The sequence below is a fragment of the Amblyomma maculatum genome, chromosome 9, assembly GCF_055883805.1.
Source record: "Amblyomma maculatum isolate TAMU_Amacu chromosome 9, ASM5588380v1, whole genome shotgun sequence".
Lineage (NCBI taxonomy): Eukaryota > Metazoa > Arthropoda > Arachnida > Ixodida > Ixodidae > Amblyomma > Amblyomma maculatum.
Window position 1 is genome coordinate 132,627,880 of NC_139352.1, and position 14,328 is coordinate 132,642,207.

The 14,328-nt window shown below is 47.8% G+C and overlaps 1 protein-coding gene, 1 long non-coding RNA gene and 1 pseudogene across 2 annotated transcripts; 2 read left to right on the forward strand and 1 right to left on the reverse strand.

Annotated features, from left to right (window-relative positions):
• The first annotated feature begins 958 nt into the window (after positions 1-958).
• Positions 959-7,000, forward strand: LOC146180402 (uncharacterized; annotated as a pseudogene).
• A 1,123-nt stretch (positions 7,001-8,123) lies between these two features.
• Positions 8,124-10,919, reverse strand: LOC146180403 (uncharacterized). Its single transcript, XM_084580383.1, has 4 exons — positions 10,884-10,919; positions 10,633-10,698; positions 8,402-9,146; positions 8,124-8,341 (listed from the first exon to the last, which is right to left on the reverse strand). The coding sequence occupies exons 1-4, from the start codon at positions 10,917-10,919 to the stop codon at positions 8,124-8,126; spliced, it is 1,065 nt and encodes a 354-aa protein (XP_084436509.1).
• Positions 10,920-12,846: 1,927 nt separating this feature from the next.
• LOC146180404 (uncharacterized) lies at positions 12,847-13,807 on the forward strand. The gene is made up of 2 exons (XR_014700977.1): positions 12,847-13,011; positions 13,773-13,807. It is a non-coding gene; the product is annotated as an uncharacterized LOC146180404 (long non-coding RNA).
• The last annotated feature ends 521 nt before the right edge of the window (positions 13,808-14,328 follow it).

The following is a 14,328-nucleotide window of genomic DNA, read 5'->3' on the forward strand; positions in this document are numbered from 1 at the left end:
TTCCACACCTAGTTGGGGTTGCCACCACCTCACTGCTCCGCGTCTGCTGCTTCCATTCACCCGCGTGGAAGGCGTGTGCTCGCTTTCCGCCCCACTCTCATAGATTGCAACCTGCAAGGCCTTGCATTCCGATCCTTACGATTCGCAGAAAGGCCGCGTAATCAGTCTAATATTTGCTGCATGTCAGGAATAAAATGCAGATAAATTCTGTGCCCGGACACTCCCCTCAGTGTGTCTGCATGGTTTTCTAATGAGCCACTGGATGTACTACTGGCATCAAGGCTTTTACATGGAGATGGAGTAACTATAAGAAGTGCCATGTAAATGGCATCTCTTCCTAGTTTTTACACACTTGTCAAAAGGAATGTCAGATACAGCAAGCAGAAGGCAGTCTATAAAATGCCGGAATCACAGCACAAAAAGAATATGGCTGGCACAATATTCCTTATTGTCAAACACACTCCAAATATCACGACAGCATGCCCGCATCACCATACATTTTTTGGTATTTTTTCGTAGGATGGCATTTATTTGAATAAAAACTCTCCATCACATCACAGCTGTTACCTGTTATTCTATATGCAGGGTGGTCAACTCTTGGAGTGAACAAGCGAGTGTGCGGCTGAGTGCTCATGCATGACACACAGAAGGGTGTGGTAGAAGGTAGATACACTGAGAAAACACATAGGAGCAAATGACATGCAGATTTGAAGCTGCTATAGGTGGCACGGCGGCAGCACGACATCGCTCAAGGCAACAGAAGGATCATTGGTCGCACCTACGACAGGACGACCTAGCATACATAATCGAGGTCTCTGTGCAGAAGGCGTTGGCCAAGGCCCGGCCAACGTACTGATTGGTCATGACTGCCCAACCCAAGTGGTGGAGAAGGCCGACATTCAGCATAGCCCCCGCAGCACCATCTGTCTGCTAGGACGGGGAGTGGACAGTGTTGAAAATGGAGGTCAAGCACCCGCACCCCGTGATAAGGCACCTGCCGGCTGTGAAGAGGACCCCAGGACACGCCGGACTCACCGAGGGCATCGGCCGAAGTGGCCCCGTTTCAGGTTGGGATATCTGAATCTCAATGGAGCCCGTGGTGCTCAGAAATGGGCTGTAGTGTACAGGGCGCTCGCGACTGATGACCTGTCGATTTTCGCATGTGTCGAGACCCACCTGCGCGACATGGATGAGCCCCCCATCCATCACGACTGGATGTGGGTGGGAAAGAATAGAATGGACAATATGTGCAAAGGTGGGGGAGTTGGTGTCCTCTGGAAGCAGTGTTTGAGCTGGCAGGCATGGGACTTTAGTGCCTGTAACGACCACTTGTGGATGTCAGGAGACTTATTGGGTATGCCTAGTGCAATATGTGTGGTTTACCTTTCAGTTTACCAGAACTGTGATGCAAATGTGAAGCTTGTGGAATGCATTTGCCAAGATGCATGCACTTGGGCAGAAGGAAAGCAGCTGTTAGTAATAGGAGACTTCAATGGGCACCTAAATGAGTTAGATGGGTATACGGACGGGAACGGCAAGCTCCTCATACAACTGGCTGAGGGTCTGCAGCTTGAGCTCGCAAACCTACACCCACGATGCGAAGGTCAGTTCACATGGTGCGCTCGCGACAGTACCACGACCATTGACTATGCCTTACTTTCCCCGGGCCTCACCTCCGCGTTGAAAAAAGTCACCATCGATGAGGAGGGCGCCAGCAGTGTGGGGAGCGACCACAACCGACTGCTGCTTGACTTCAGTCGATCCTGCACTTGGCGAAGCTCAGTCAGGCAGCGACAGGTCAAGGTCAGAACTTACCTTATAGTGACACAGTGATGGAGGAGTTTGAACAGAGTTCACTCAGGCGCCAAGCTCAGACATATGACGACTTCATGGGGGCACTGTTTTCAGTCGTGGAGAAGTACATTACATGGTGCGCGACAGACCGAGTGCACGTGCCCCAATAAACTCGTGGTGGGATGATGAGGTCGAGGCTGCTTGGAAAGAGCGCCGGGAAGCCAATCGTGTGCATAGGAGAGCACTGAAAGAAGCTGACAGTCAGGTGGGTACTGCCGCTTGGGACCTATATATAGTGCTGAAGCGGAAGGTCCAGGCCTTAGTGCAAGCAAAAATAGCTGACCACAACCTGCGCGCTATCCACTTGCTGTCAAAATAGGGAAGGAGTATGGCAGAAAAGTTTTGGTGGTATGTGAGGTCTCTGGACAGGCCTGCCCCACCTGTGCCAGTGCTGACTGACCCTGCAACGCATCAGCCAGTGACTTCACCAGCTGAGTACCTTGCTCATCACTTTGCTGCTGTATTTGGGCATTCAGAGGCAAATGATCCCCACTCCTTCACAACTGATTCAGCGACTACCAATGAACCTGAGACACAGAGAACCCCAAGCCAGATGGGCCCACGCTGGGCTGTCAGTAAATTGGCAATAGACCGCGCCCTAAAGGGTATCAGTCTGCAAACGGCCACTGGTCCGGATGGCCTACCAGCCCGTCTGGTTAAGAGTCTAGGGGACGAAGCCAAAAAGTAGCTAGCTGTATTCCTTACGGACGTTATTCAGGGAGCACCGATCCCTACTGAATGGCGACAGGGCAAGGTTGTGCTCATCCTTAAACGTGGAGGCGATCCAGGCAACATATGCGATTACCGCCCATTAACAGTGATTAACAGGTGGTGTATCGTCTCTTTGCCCATGTGCTGAAGAACTGGCTGAGTGCGTGGGCGGAAGGCAAGGGGATTTTCACGGAACTGCAGAACGGCTTCCGCCCTGGTCGCCGCTTGGATGACAACGTCTTTGTCCTTGCACAATGCGTGGGGATTGCTTGACGCGAGGGGCGACTGCTTCTGTGTTGTTTCCTGGATGTCGAAAAAGCCTATGACAGTGTCCCCCATGCATCGCTGTTTAGCTGTTTCGCCAAGTTGGATATGCCGAGGGAGCTGTTGTTGACAGTAGAACGCCTATACATCCAGAACACAGTCACCGTTCACTTTGGAGAAACCGTCTCTCCCTGCCTGACTGTTACCAAGGGCCTGCGGCAGGGGTGCCCTCTGTCACCTCTGCTGTACATCATCTATGCATTCTGTGTGGAGCGAGCCCTCATCGAGTCAAGCCTTGGTTTCCGGCTCCAGCATACCACATGTGGGTTCTAACAAGACCGTCGACTACCGGGCCTGGCCTTCACCGATGATCTGGTCCTCATGGCAGAGTCTGTGATGGAACTGCAGGACTTGCTGGACATCTGCCATATGACTATATGTAGCCTTAGGCTAAGGTTCAACACGAAGAAGACAGCCGTTGTCCAGTTTGCTGGAGAGAGCGCTGGTGCAGTGTTGATGCTTGGTGGGGAGATTCTGCAGGTCCTTACAGAATACAGGTACCTGGGCATCACATTCTGCTCAACAGGCAACATGTACCATCGCCATGAAGAGACAGTGCGTCAAGCAGCCATTCGCGCCCAAGGGATCTTACGTAGGCGATATTTGTGGGGCTGGAACCGCTATATAATGGTGCGGGACCTTTGGAAGCAGATGCATGTTCCCGGGCTGACATTCTGCAATGCGGTTGTCTTCCTGTCAGCGACAACGCGCGCTTGGCTGGAGCGCCGTCAGCGGGAGGTCGGGCGCATCGCATTTGGCTGCCATGGAAGGGTTGCCAATGAGGCCCTGCAGGGGGACCTAGGATGGTCTAGCTTCGAAGCCCGCGAAGCCTCCAGCAAGCTACGGTATCGCGGCCGACTTCTGTTTATGGCGCGCGAGCGATGGGCACGTCGTGTATTTGACTACCTCATGGCGATCTGCCTCAGGACGAGCTGGACGGCCCGAGTCTACCAACTAGAAAAAAGGTTCGGGTTTTTCAAGAATCCCATCGCTGCAGACACGGCAGGCAAATGGGCTGCCGAGGTGCGCGAACGGGTAGCCGAGGCTGAACGCGTTCTGTGGTGCGCAAGCATGGAAGAAAAGGCCACCCTGACTGTATACCGGAGCTACAAGCACAGCATCGGGCAGGACAATCTATATGACAACAGCGTCGGCAGCGCCCTGTTCTTTGAGTCCAGAGCGGGAGCTCTCAGAACGCTGGCATACCGAAGCCGGTACGACGGAACGATCTCGTGCACACTGTGTCGGCTGTGCGGTGGTGAAGCCGAAACAATTAACACCTTTCCAACAAGGCTCTCCTAGGCGCCCCCATTTTTAAAGCCCCCGCGCGACCAGCAACGAGGAGGGCGACGCCTAGCGGCGACGCCATCTTGGACTGCTGGCCTGCTAGCTGACCGTGTTGTCCGTGTGTGTGCTTCTCGTGTGTTTACTTTTTGGAGTGGTGTTTTCGCCTCAGTTTCGCGACGGAATCGTATCTTGAGACTTGAGGCGACTTTGCGCTCATTTGTCTTCCATTTCACTGTGGGCGATCGCCCGATGGCATCGACGCACTCAGCCGTCGGCGCGACGCCGTCGTGCTCGACGGGTTCCCAGCAAGCCAAACTTCTTGACATTGGAGGTAAGACCACGGTTTACTTAATCATGAGCCCTTCAACTATTCACTCAGCATCATTTCTTACTCCTGCCTACTTGATACAGGCCGGGCGCATCGGTTTTCACCTTGCTTTGTATCGCATACGGAGGCTGAAGAATCGTAGTGATCTCGACGTTAGATACATCAACTGGTTGTTGCCTGCGCGGTTCTCTTTCGAAGTTATGTAAGCGTCTCTTTCGAAGTTATGTAAGCGACTGCATTTGACTGAACGCGCTCCCAGCAACTTAAAATGTTCGGTGTGCCCGTCGCGGAGAGCCAGCTCGCTGTGAGGCTTTCCCCGCTCTGGAGTGTAATCGAGAGCCGATGTCAGTATGTGCTATAATATGTATTGCAACTTTTAGTTATAATCTGAGAGGGCATGTTAGATCGCTGTTGCGAGCTTAAGCTGAGCCATAGTACGATGCGTTCCGCTAAGTAAGCTGTACTGTCGAACTTTTTTATACGACCGAGGCCAAGTGGTTTTAGCGAAGCGAAGAAATGAAATGCGGAATAAGGAAACTTTTTTTTTCTACTTACCGTAAATCTATTGCTAGGGGGATCTTTATGTAGAATGGTATTGAATTAACGATCAACGTTAGTGCTCAAGTAAACGGGTTCACCACTGAAAGTGTCGTCGCGAGTTGTCCGCGCTCCGGATTGCTTTTGCCGCGCTTTTCTAAGCACTGTGTACTCAATAAGCCAAGTGCAGATTTTTGTTTATATTTCTTTGTCTTGCTTACAGACAGCGGCACCTACCCCACCCAGACAGCATCACAGCCTGGATAGATGATACCCGAGAGTGGCCATCCATCAGTGGCCCAGACATTGTGTACTACCTGCTGAACTCTAAAGCTTGTGACCTGCAGGCAATGAAAAGCTTTAGGTCCCTAGAGTCGTACAATTATGTTCAGAGCGGATGGGTGGGGAAAGTGTATGTGCACAAAATATCTGCGGATCTGTGCTACATTAAAGGGGCAGTGTGTCCATCGCAGTCCGTAAATGCTGCCCCAAGGAATGCTTGGGTATGCGTAAAAGCAACAGGGGAGGTAGTAACCGCAGGCTGCACGTGTATGGCGGGCAACGGCAAAGCATGCAGCCATGTAGGTGCTGTACTATGGAAAGTACAGATGGCCGTTTCGAGAGGACTGACAGGTGCCTCTTGCACTGATAAGGCTGCGCAATGGAATAGCGGAACTAAAAGAAATGTGGAGCCAGCCGTACTTGAAGACATCAACTTCAAGCTGCAGAAGGGGATTGTGGATGGTTCCCCAAGGAAACGCCCTAGACCACGGTTCATGCCCAGGACGAAAGAAGAGATCATAAAAATGCACGAAGAAGCACCGTATGCCGACCTCTTCACCCTTCCAGGTACTTGAGGAAATGTCTTATTTATGCTTTTGCAACATAAGATCAGCAAATTATGCTTCTACTGTAACTCCAGTTTGCAAGCAATAGTACATTTAAACTGCAGAAACAGGGTCGCACTGGGTGCTTGTACAAGCGTTACCTAAACAGTGTTAGATCTGGTGCATTATTGCAGATTGCCGCCTTTTTTTGTAGTGTTGACGTCCCAGGCACATTTCTGCATGAATCAGATGTGTATGAAGCGTTTCATTCCTAAAGCTCCATTTGTTTTATGCAGGCACCATTCTGTAGGAGACACTACATGCGCCGGTGAGGCAGCGGAAGTCTCCACCAAAGCTCATGAAGCCGCCTACACACGGCGACCACACCAATGACAGCTGCATGCAGTGTAGATTTTTTTATGACAAGTATGTGGCGGTCTCATCTGTAGCAGCTAGTGCTCTGGAGTCGGAGACTGTGAGTGAGACAACTCCGCTATGGCATTTCTCGCGTAAGCTGCGCTTGACTGCTTCAAACATACAAAAAGTCCCAAAAAGGGATTCAACAAATTGTGACAAGGCAGCCGAGCGGATGATAAATCCAACATTCTCAGGCAATGCGGCAACAAAGCATGGAAAAAAGATGAAGCCTGTTGCTTTTAAGCAGTTTGCCAGCCAGACACAGTTTTCTGTAAAGAACACAGGAACAGTGGTAAATACAGACTTCCCGTGGCTTTCTGCCTCACCTGATGGTGTAATTGAAAGCGAAAACGCAATTGTCGAAATCAAGTGTCCGAATGTGCTTGATTGTATGCCTGTAATTAACAGTGGAAAATATGATGTACGCAGAGATGAGGCAGGTAATCTCTTTCTAGCCGAAAATGGACCTAATGGTTATTACAGCCAAGTTCAGTTCCAGATGTTGTGCACCAAAAAGGACACGTGTTTCTTTTATGTCTGGAGTGTGGAGAGTGACGTGATTGTAGAGGTGCCTTTCAATTCCAATTACATTGAAAGTAACCTCGCACGGCTCAATAAGTTTTATTTTTGTGAACTCCTTCCCCGTCTCTCAGACCTGGCCATTGAGGGAAAATTAGATATTCTCGACAGGTATGACCAGATCTGTACGATGTAGTTTACTACCTGGCAAAGTTCAGTACCCTTGCTTCATGGCAATTTTACTTGATTGTATTGAACGCTGAAAACATGTATTGCTTTAAAATTCAGCATTATAGAAGTTACTATGCCCTGCATGTATATTTTAGCACTTGCCCTTGATAGAGATAGTTTTTGTAATGCCACAGGTATCATTTGTGATTCCATGTCTTCTTTGAACTGCTAATGATGGCTGTACTGTATTGTGTAGATGATTTAATTCCCAATTTTGTTTTGCTAAATACGAGTTTGGTATGTCATGTGCACACAGTGGCGTAAATTTTGCCTCAGGAGTACAACTTTTGTATGACTGGTAATGTTGGAGCACTGAAAAGGGCCTAGTGAGAAATGTCAACAAATACACCATGTTAGCAACTCGTAGCCAGTATTCAGCCTAGGTAGAAAATTGTTATAAAGTACTGTGCACATCAATGCATGTTAAAGAACCCTAAATGGTTTGGTTTGCGAGGTTCGACGTCCCGAAGCAACTCAGGCTATGAGAGACACCGTAGTGGAGGACTTCGGAAATTTCGACCACCTGGGGTTCTTTAACATGCATTGACATCGCACAGCACACGGGCGCTTTGCCTTTCGCCTTCATCGAAAAGCGGCCGCCGAGTGATTCGATCCCTCATCCTTGAGAACAGTAGTCGAGCGCCGTAACCACTGCGCCACCCCTGCGGGGCAAAGAACCCGAAATGGTCTAAATTGATTTAGCGTCCCCATAGCCAATGTCGCTTTGGGAAATTAAATCTCATTACCACACCTATACTGTAAACTTATTAGAAGGAACACAAGGGGTGCGATGGAGAATTGATCTTTTTTGCAAGACATGTTAGAAGGGTTTGTTTTACACAAAGCATGGAGTCTCTAAAGTGTGAGGAGCAGAAAAAGTTGAAAGTTGAAAAGGATGAAGGCAAGCGTATGGCCACATAATATGTAGGTCATATTCCCATTGAAAGACTGGCCTGGAATCAGATCATTTCTGGCCAGTACTCAAGTATTACATAAATGCTCAGTGGATATCCACCACTTATGAAATGGACAAAAAATATATCTTTTGCAGATTTTATTGCACTGCTTCAGAAAAAGCGAAATTGCATTTAGGCTTCACTTCGGGGCTTAATCAGATGCCCTTTCATGTTGCAGAGCCCTGCACACACAAAAATTATGTCGCTGATAGTCTTCTTTGACTTGATGGGGAGAGCCTGCTTCAGAATTCTATAGGTCTTTATGCGATTGATTGCTCGCTCCACGTGGATGCGTACAGAGGCGATGCGACGTGACATGGTCACCTCCTTCTCTGTAAGCTGCTTTCGACCTGCAAAGGCATTTGAAACATTGTGTATGGAACTACATACAGCAGTTGGCGAACACATACCTTTTGTGAACGCTGGTGTGTTTAGGCGTATCCCTTGAACGTCGAGCTCTTCATCAAGGGTAAACCCTCTGTCTGCCATAATCTCGTCCCCAGGCAGAAGGTAATCTCCAACATGGCTGTCTCTTGTTATAAACTTGTCAGAAGCGCGTCCGCCATAAGCTTTTGACACAAACATAATGCACCCATTAGGAGCAATGGCAACAAGGAACTTCACTGTGTTCCGTGCCTTGTAGCTGCTGTATGTTTGTGCTCTGGCCATGAGCTTCTTGGCTCGCTGTAGAGCCACTTCTGTGCAGTCCAGTATGCAGGTAGTTCTCTCGTAACCATTCTCAATGAAAGACACTGGCATGCTGTTCCTTATTTCACTCCTCGGTATCCAAACAACTGACCTTTTCATTATATTGCAAAGAAGCTTAAGCATGCGACTGATATAATTGCCTACACTTGAAACGGCCACCTTAAAAAGTCGTGCCAAATGGCCATACAAAAGGCCAAGGCGAAGCCTCATGAGGCACATCAAAAGTTGGTCCTCAGTTGAGAGGTTGCTAGTCTTATTGGCTAGTGCATACACTACTTTTGCGAGTCCGTCGAAAGCTGGCTGCAGTAAACCTGTGTAAAATGCAATGTCATTCCCTGACAATGTGCTAACATACGAGCTTCTCTGCACACAGTTTGGAATAATTTGTGCATAGGGATGGTCTTCGTGAGCTCTGTGTTTTGATGAGGCCACATTGTCCGTTGACACCTATAGAAAAACAGGAGAAGCAGTGCATCAAAAGAAGCATTCTTTATAGCTATGCTGACCTTCCAGTAAGCACCTGTTTAGTAATATCTCATTATCTTTGGATATAAGAGCATTCAGCCCAAATGATCTTGAAAATGTTCCGTTCCAAGGCTTCATTCTGAACTCTGCCATCATAATTGCTTGAATATAAGGCTAGCTCAGTAAAAGTTGAGATTTCACCTCTTATGGTGAAAATATGCATGCAGCAGGCACTTGGGACATGCTTTATCATGTCTGTTAATAAACGTATTTCTATCACTGCCATGGCTTGTGCTAAAGTCAGCGTAAAACCCACTTACCGCACCTATCTCGGCACATGGGTCTGAGCTTGCTGGTGTCTGTGTTGCCTGAAATAAAACAGCAGCACTTGAATGTCCTACCAAGCAAGCAGTGTTTGTTGCTAAAACACAGCCAGAAAAGCCAGAGGTTCACATTCCTATTGCTCATTAGTGAGCGGGTCCCCGTAGCTTCCGCTAACTGAAATAAAGGATGCGTGTTAAGGAATTATGCTATTGCAAGAAAACATTCTGTGTAAGTGCAGCCTTTCTAAAGTTGCACATAATGCTACCCCGTTTAACTTGTGAAAAAAATATGGTTATGTGCAATGGCCAGTCTGCCTCACACTCTAGAACCACTGTTTAACACAACACAGCTAAACGTGCACCATGATTAACTCAATGATCGGCCAGCACAAAGTGTATCTGACATTTAACCACTGCTGCTGTGCCCAATTAAGCTTGCATGATGTGCACTCTGGTAGCCTTCCATTTTTCAGAGCCATCAGAAAGGTTGGCAGCTATGATGCAGCTACTATTTTGCATGCCGCATAAATTAGCTGACAGGTTCCCTCTTGGCTACACCAGTGGTATCCACAGCCTTTGTCATCTCAAAGTAATCAGGGTGGACGTTGGCGCTGGGGTGTTTTTTTTTTTTAGTTGAATCAGCTTCTCTCTTGGCTACACCAGTGGTATCCACAGCCTTTGGCATCTAAAAGTAATTAGGGAAGACGGTGCTGGCGTGATCTTTTTTTTTTCAGTTGAATCAGCTTCCCTCTTGGCTACACTAGTGGTATGCCTTTGGCATTGTCTCAAATTGAAACGGTAATCAGGGTGGACGTTAGTGCTGGCATGTTCTCTTCTTTTTCAGTTGAATCAATGTGAGAACTGTTGTACACAGCCATATTTGCAATTTATATGAGAAACATGCATTCCTGATAAACATACCGCATCTGTATAACTGTGCAGAAGGTCTGTGCCACGGTCCAAGTTAGTATGTGATGGTGCTGTCTGTGTTGCCTGAAATAAAACTGCCACTTGTGACTGCACAGTATGGTGCACACACACTGCTACACACTTTGCTTGTGCATTCATATCCATGCTTCATTGTCCAGTAACAAGATTGCGAAGAACACCTGAACATTATGCACTATAAACATTGCTGAACTTACCATGTCAGCACACTGCCACTGGTAATCTTCCAATTCTTGGAGAGATAGTACACCGGTCTGTGTTGCCTGTAGCAGAACAGCAACCTGTGAGACTGAGTGCGCACTAAAAAGCTGTTTAAGCTGAACAGTGATGTTTCACACATATTCATCCAGTGAACCGATAGGACATCATAACCTCCTTTTTATAAGACTGTTTATGGCTGCTAGCAGGGCTCATAGGAAATCTATGATAAAGCTATTGCCCAACTTACCATGTCTGTAGTCTGCTTCTGGCGGCCTCCCTCCATGTTACAGGAAGCAGTAACCTGCATTGTCTGCATAAATTAAGCACAAGCCAAAGAGGCACCCTCCTGCCTAAGCATAGTAAAACTGCAGCATTTTATAGATACAACAGGCGTATAATTATTTTAACATTATAGCCACAACAGTTCCTTAGGCAGCTATTACATAAGTGTTCTGGTACTTACTGTATACTGCATATCGGAGCTTGCCTCACCGCTGCTGCCAGCAGTGTCTTCCAACATTTTCTGTTTTGCCTGAAATAAAATTTTTCACACTGTCGTTACTCGATTCAAGACGTCCCATATATGCAGCACAAAGACAGCTTGCTCAATAGGCAACTCAGTGCAACAACACAACTGAAGCCATCAAAGAAATGGGGGTAAGCCACAACTGTTTACTCACCGTCTCAGATTCCTGAATTTCCTGTATTTGCTGAATTGTGGTTTCGTCTTCAGATGCCTGCAAATATATGCTAAGGTGAGCCATGCTCCTTGAAATGAACATATATGTAGAAGTACATGGCAGAAAAGTGTGGTGCTTTGACATAGGAAAACCTCTTCTTTCCACATTATCGGAGTAGTGGTTCATTTGGAGCTAGGAATGTCATGTACTTAGACGCAGGGAATAATTTCTTTTAAGCAGCATCATTTTCGCACACACCGCACGAGCGATAATAGAAATTCTGCGGAAATGGAAGATTGGGTGTAAGCCTCCAAATTCGCGCGGAACGTAGTGTTTAGGATTTAGCCATTCAGTTTCACTGGTCAACCCAGCCCTCAGACAATCGAACACAGAGCATATTTAATACAAGGAAAATAACACCTACCATTACCATGGCGGCATCGCAGAGCGCTTGCAACGCAACATTAGAGTCCGTGCCAGACTGCAAGTGCGATTAAAGCAATATCAGCTCACTGGGCCACGTCTCCTCTCGGGCAAAAAAAAAAAAAGCCTAAGTGAATAAAAAAAATACAAACGTCTTACCGTTGATTGAGGCTCTTCCCTAGTCAAAACTATTCGCTGCTTCCCGCACACATGACTGGGAGGCACTCTGGATGGAAGCAGATCCCACAGAAACATCCCCCTTCGCTCGCTGAAAAACAACCATTCTTTTAGTAACGCCGCTTTGCACATTGTTTCTTAACGAACCTTTTCGGGCACAACTGTGTCATGCTTCATTATGCGTCGTCTTCCTTCCACAACCTGTAACAATTAAGACATTCATGGCATTTAGCGAAGAGCTGTTTTGCGCTCGTTACACGCCCTTACCTTCCTGTTGTACCCAAGGCGAAGAATGGGTTCCGGATTTTTTTCCGTTCGCTTGCCGTCAACAAAATGAAGCGAGCATATGCGCGACGACTCAGAGGGCACAAAATCCTTGCGATTCACTGCAGTTATCCAGCGCTGTCTCAAGCCAGGGTCTGCCGGAAATCTGTGCAATAAAAACATGTTGCACCCGCAGACTTCTTGCACAACGCCGTGAGTTGCGCAGTGCACTTTTCTTGCCGCATATCTTTTTTTCTGGTTGCTCGTACACGCGTAAACAGCACAGTGTTGTCCAGATGACGACCGGTAACAGCCGGCCATCGAAATTAGCGGCAATCACCGCAAAAAAACAATCGCACACAACTATCGCGTATACAGCGCAGCAGTCCAAGCAGTCAACAAGCAGTCCAGAGGGAATGGGCAACACTGAAATGCTTGGTACTCTCGCTACCAGCAAGCTAGCTTTGGCTTCTGCCCCCTGGTCTGAGGCTTCTGTCGAAAGATGGCGCCTACCTTGTTGGAAAGGGGAGCGGCTAAAACTCGCCATGAATAATGCCAGTGTTGCCTGGATTTTTGCTGGACAGCCGCCCTGAATCCCTAGCAATCCCTAGGTCGGATTGTCCCTAGTTGAGGGCACGGCGTGCCGGCGGGACACCCATAGCCACCCACCCTGCTTGGGGATGCCGCCGGTGCCGCGGCGGCGGTTTGGTGCCGTGGCTTTTGTTGTAGTAAACGAGACTGTGCCTGTTGCACGGACGGGTGCGATCGAACTGACTGGTGTGCGCGCCATGAACAACCCTGGCACATCTGCTGCGGCTTCGGTACAGAAAGGTTAGTGCCCGGTCTGTGAAAAGATTTTAGTTGTGGACAAAGCATGCCAATGAAGGTGCCGCCATGTTCAAATTTTAGCTGCCCGTTTTGCGGGCAATGTTCGTAGTTATATGCTGTCCGCTTACCGTTCTTATTTGTCACATACTGCAGGAATTTGTGCCAAGGTATGCACTTGCAGCACGCGCCAATTTAGCACTGTTGAAGGCGAGCACTGCACTGTCTTATGATGCTGCTAACTGGCGCTTTATGCTTTGTCTTCTATCAACCAGATACTCACGGCACTCGTCAGTGATTAGCTGCTTAGGGTGACGAAGCTCATTTTATGCTTTTTACGTTCTTGGACCCGATTCTCCATACGCTGTTCGTTTTGATCACATCCGGGTGAAGTACTTGCCTATGATATCGCTCGAGCATCACTAGCTTGAAACTAGTGATACATATTGAGCCCCAAAAGCTCGAAACTAGCACTGAACCTTTCACAGCTAAAAGCGGCAGCTATATGGATGATATTCTGCGTACCCTTGATGAAATTTTGCCTAGTTTGCGTCGGGTACGACAAAAGGATAAGCTCTGTTGAGACAACAGAAATGATAACGTAAATACCGTTTAGACAACACCATTGTAGCACGGAGACCACGTAGCGGTGCTTCGAAGTAATTAACTCGCTACTGAACTCCCCTTATGTGTGTGTGATTTTTTTTTCCTGTACCTTCAGTTTCTTATACTCCTTACTAGAGCCCTGCACGGGTTGGATTTTCCAGCCCCTTCCCTGGCCCACGTTTGAAGACCATCCCGAATCCATGGTTCCAAGCCCATCGGCAATGATTAATGGCCCGGACCCGGCCTGCGCTTCCACGACAGGGCCTGTGCCAAACCTGCAAAGTAAGTCTGAAGAGGCGCCTTAAAAATGTATTGCTTAACTAGCACATAACAATAAATCAAGATGAGAGACAAACCTTGCAAAATATTCTTGGTTGAGAAGGGCACAGTTAAAGCACCGACAGAAGCAAAGGCATGGTGAAGAATATTTTGACAAGACATTTTATGTAAAGCTATCTAGCACAATGTACATTTAAAAGGTATGGATTATGGGCATTTTAACTATGACTCCTTATAAGCAATTGGCTCTTGGTGCAAGTTCTTTGCTTAATCACCTACAAAAAGACTGCCCCTGGCAACTTTGCCCCAGTAACATTAGTGGGCAAGGGCAGAAAAAACCAAAATTTACATATTCATTGAAGAACTCACAGCCACATTGTCACATCTCTGTGGAGACGAAAAGCGGTAGTGTCTGTTCATTTTGCATGTATATGTTAT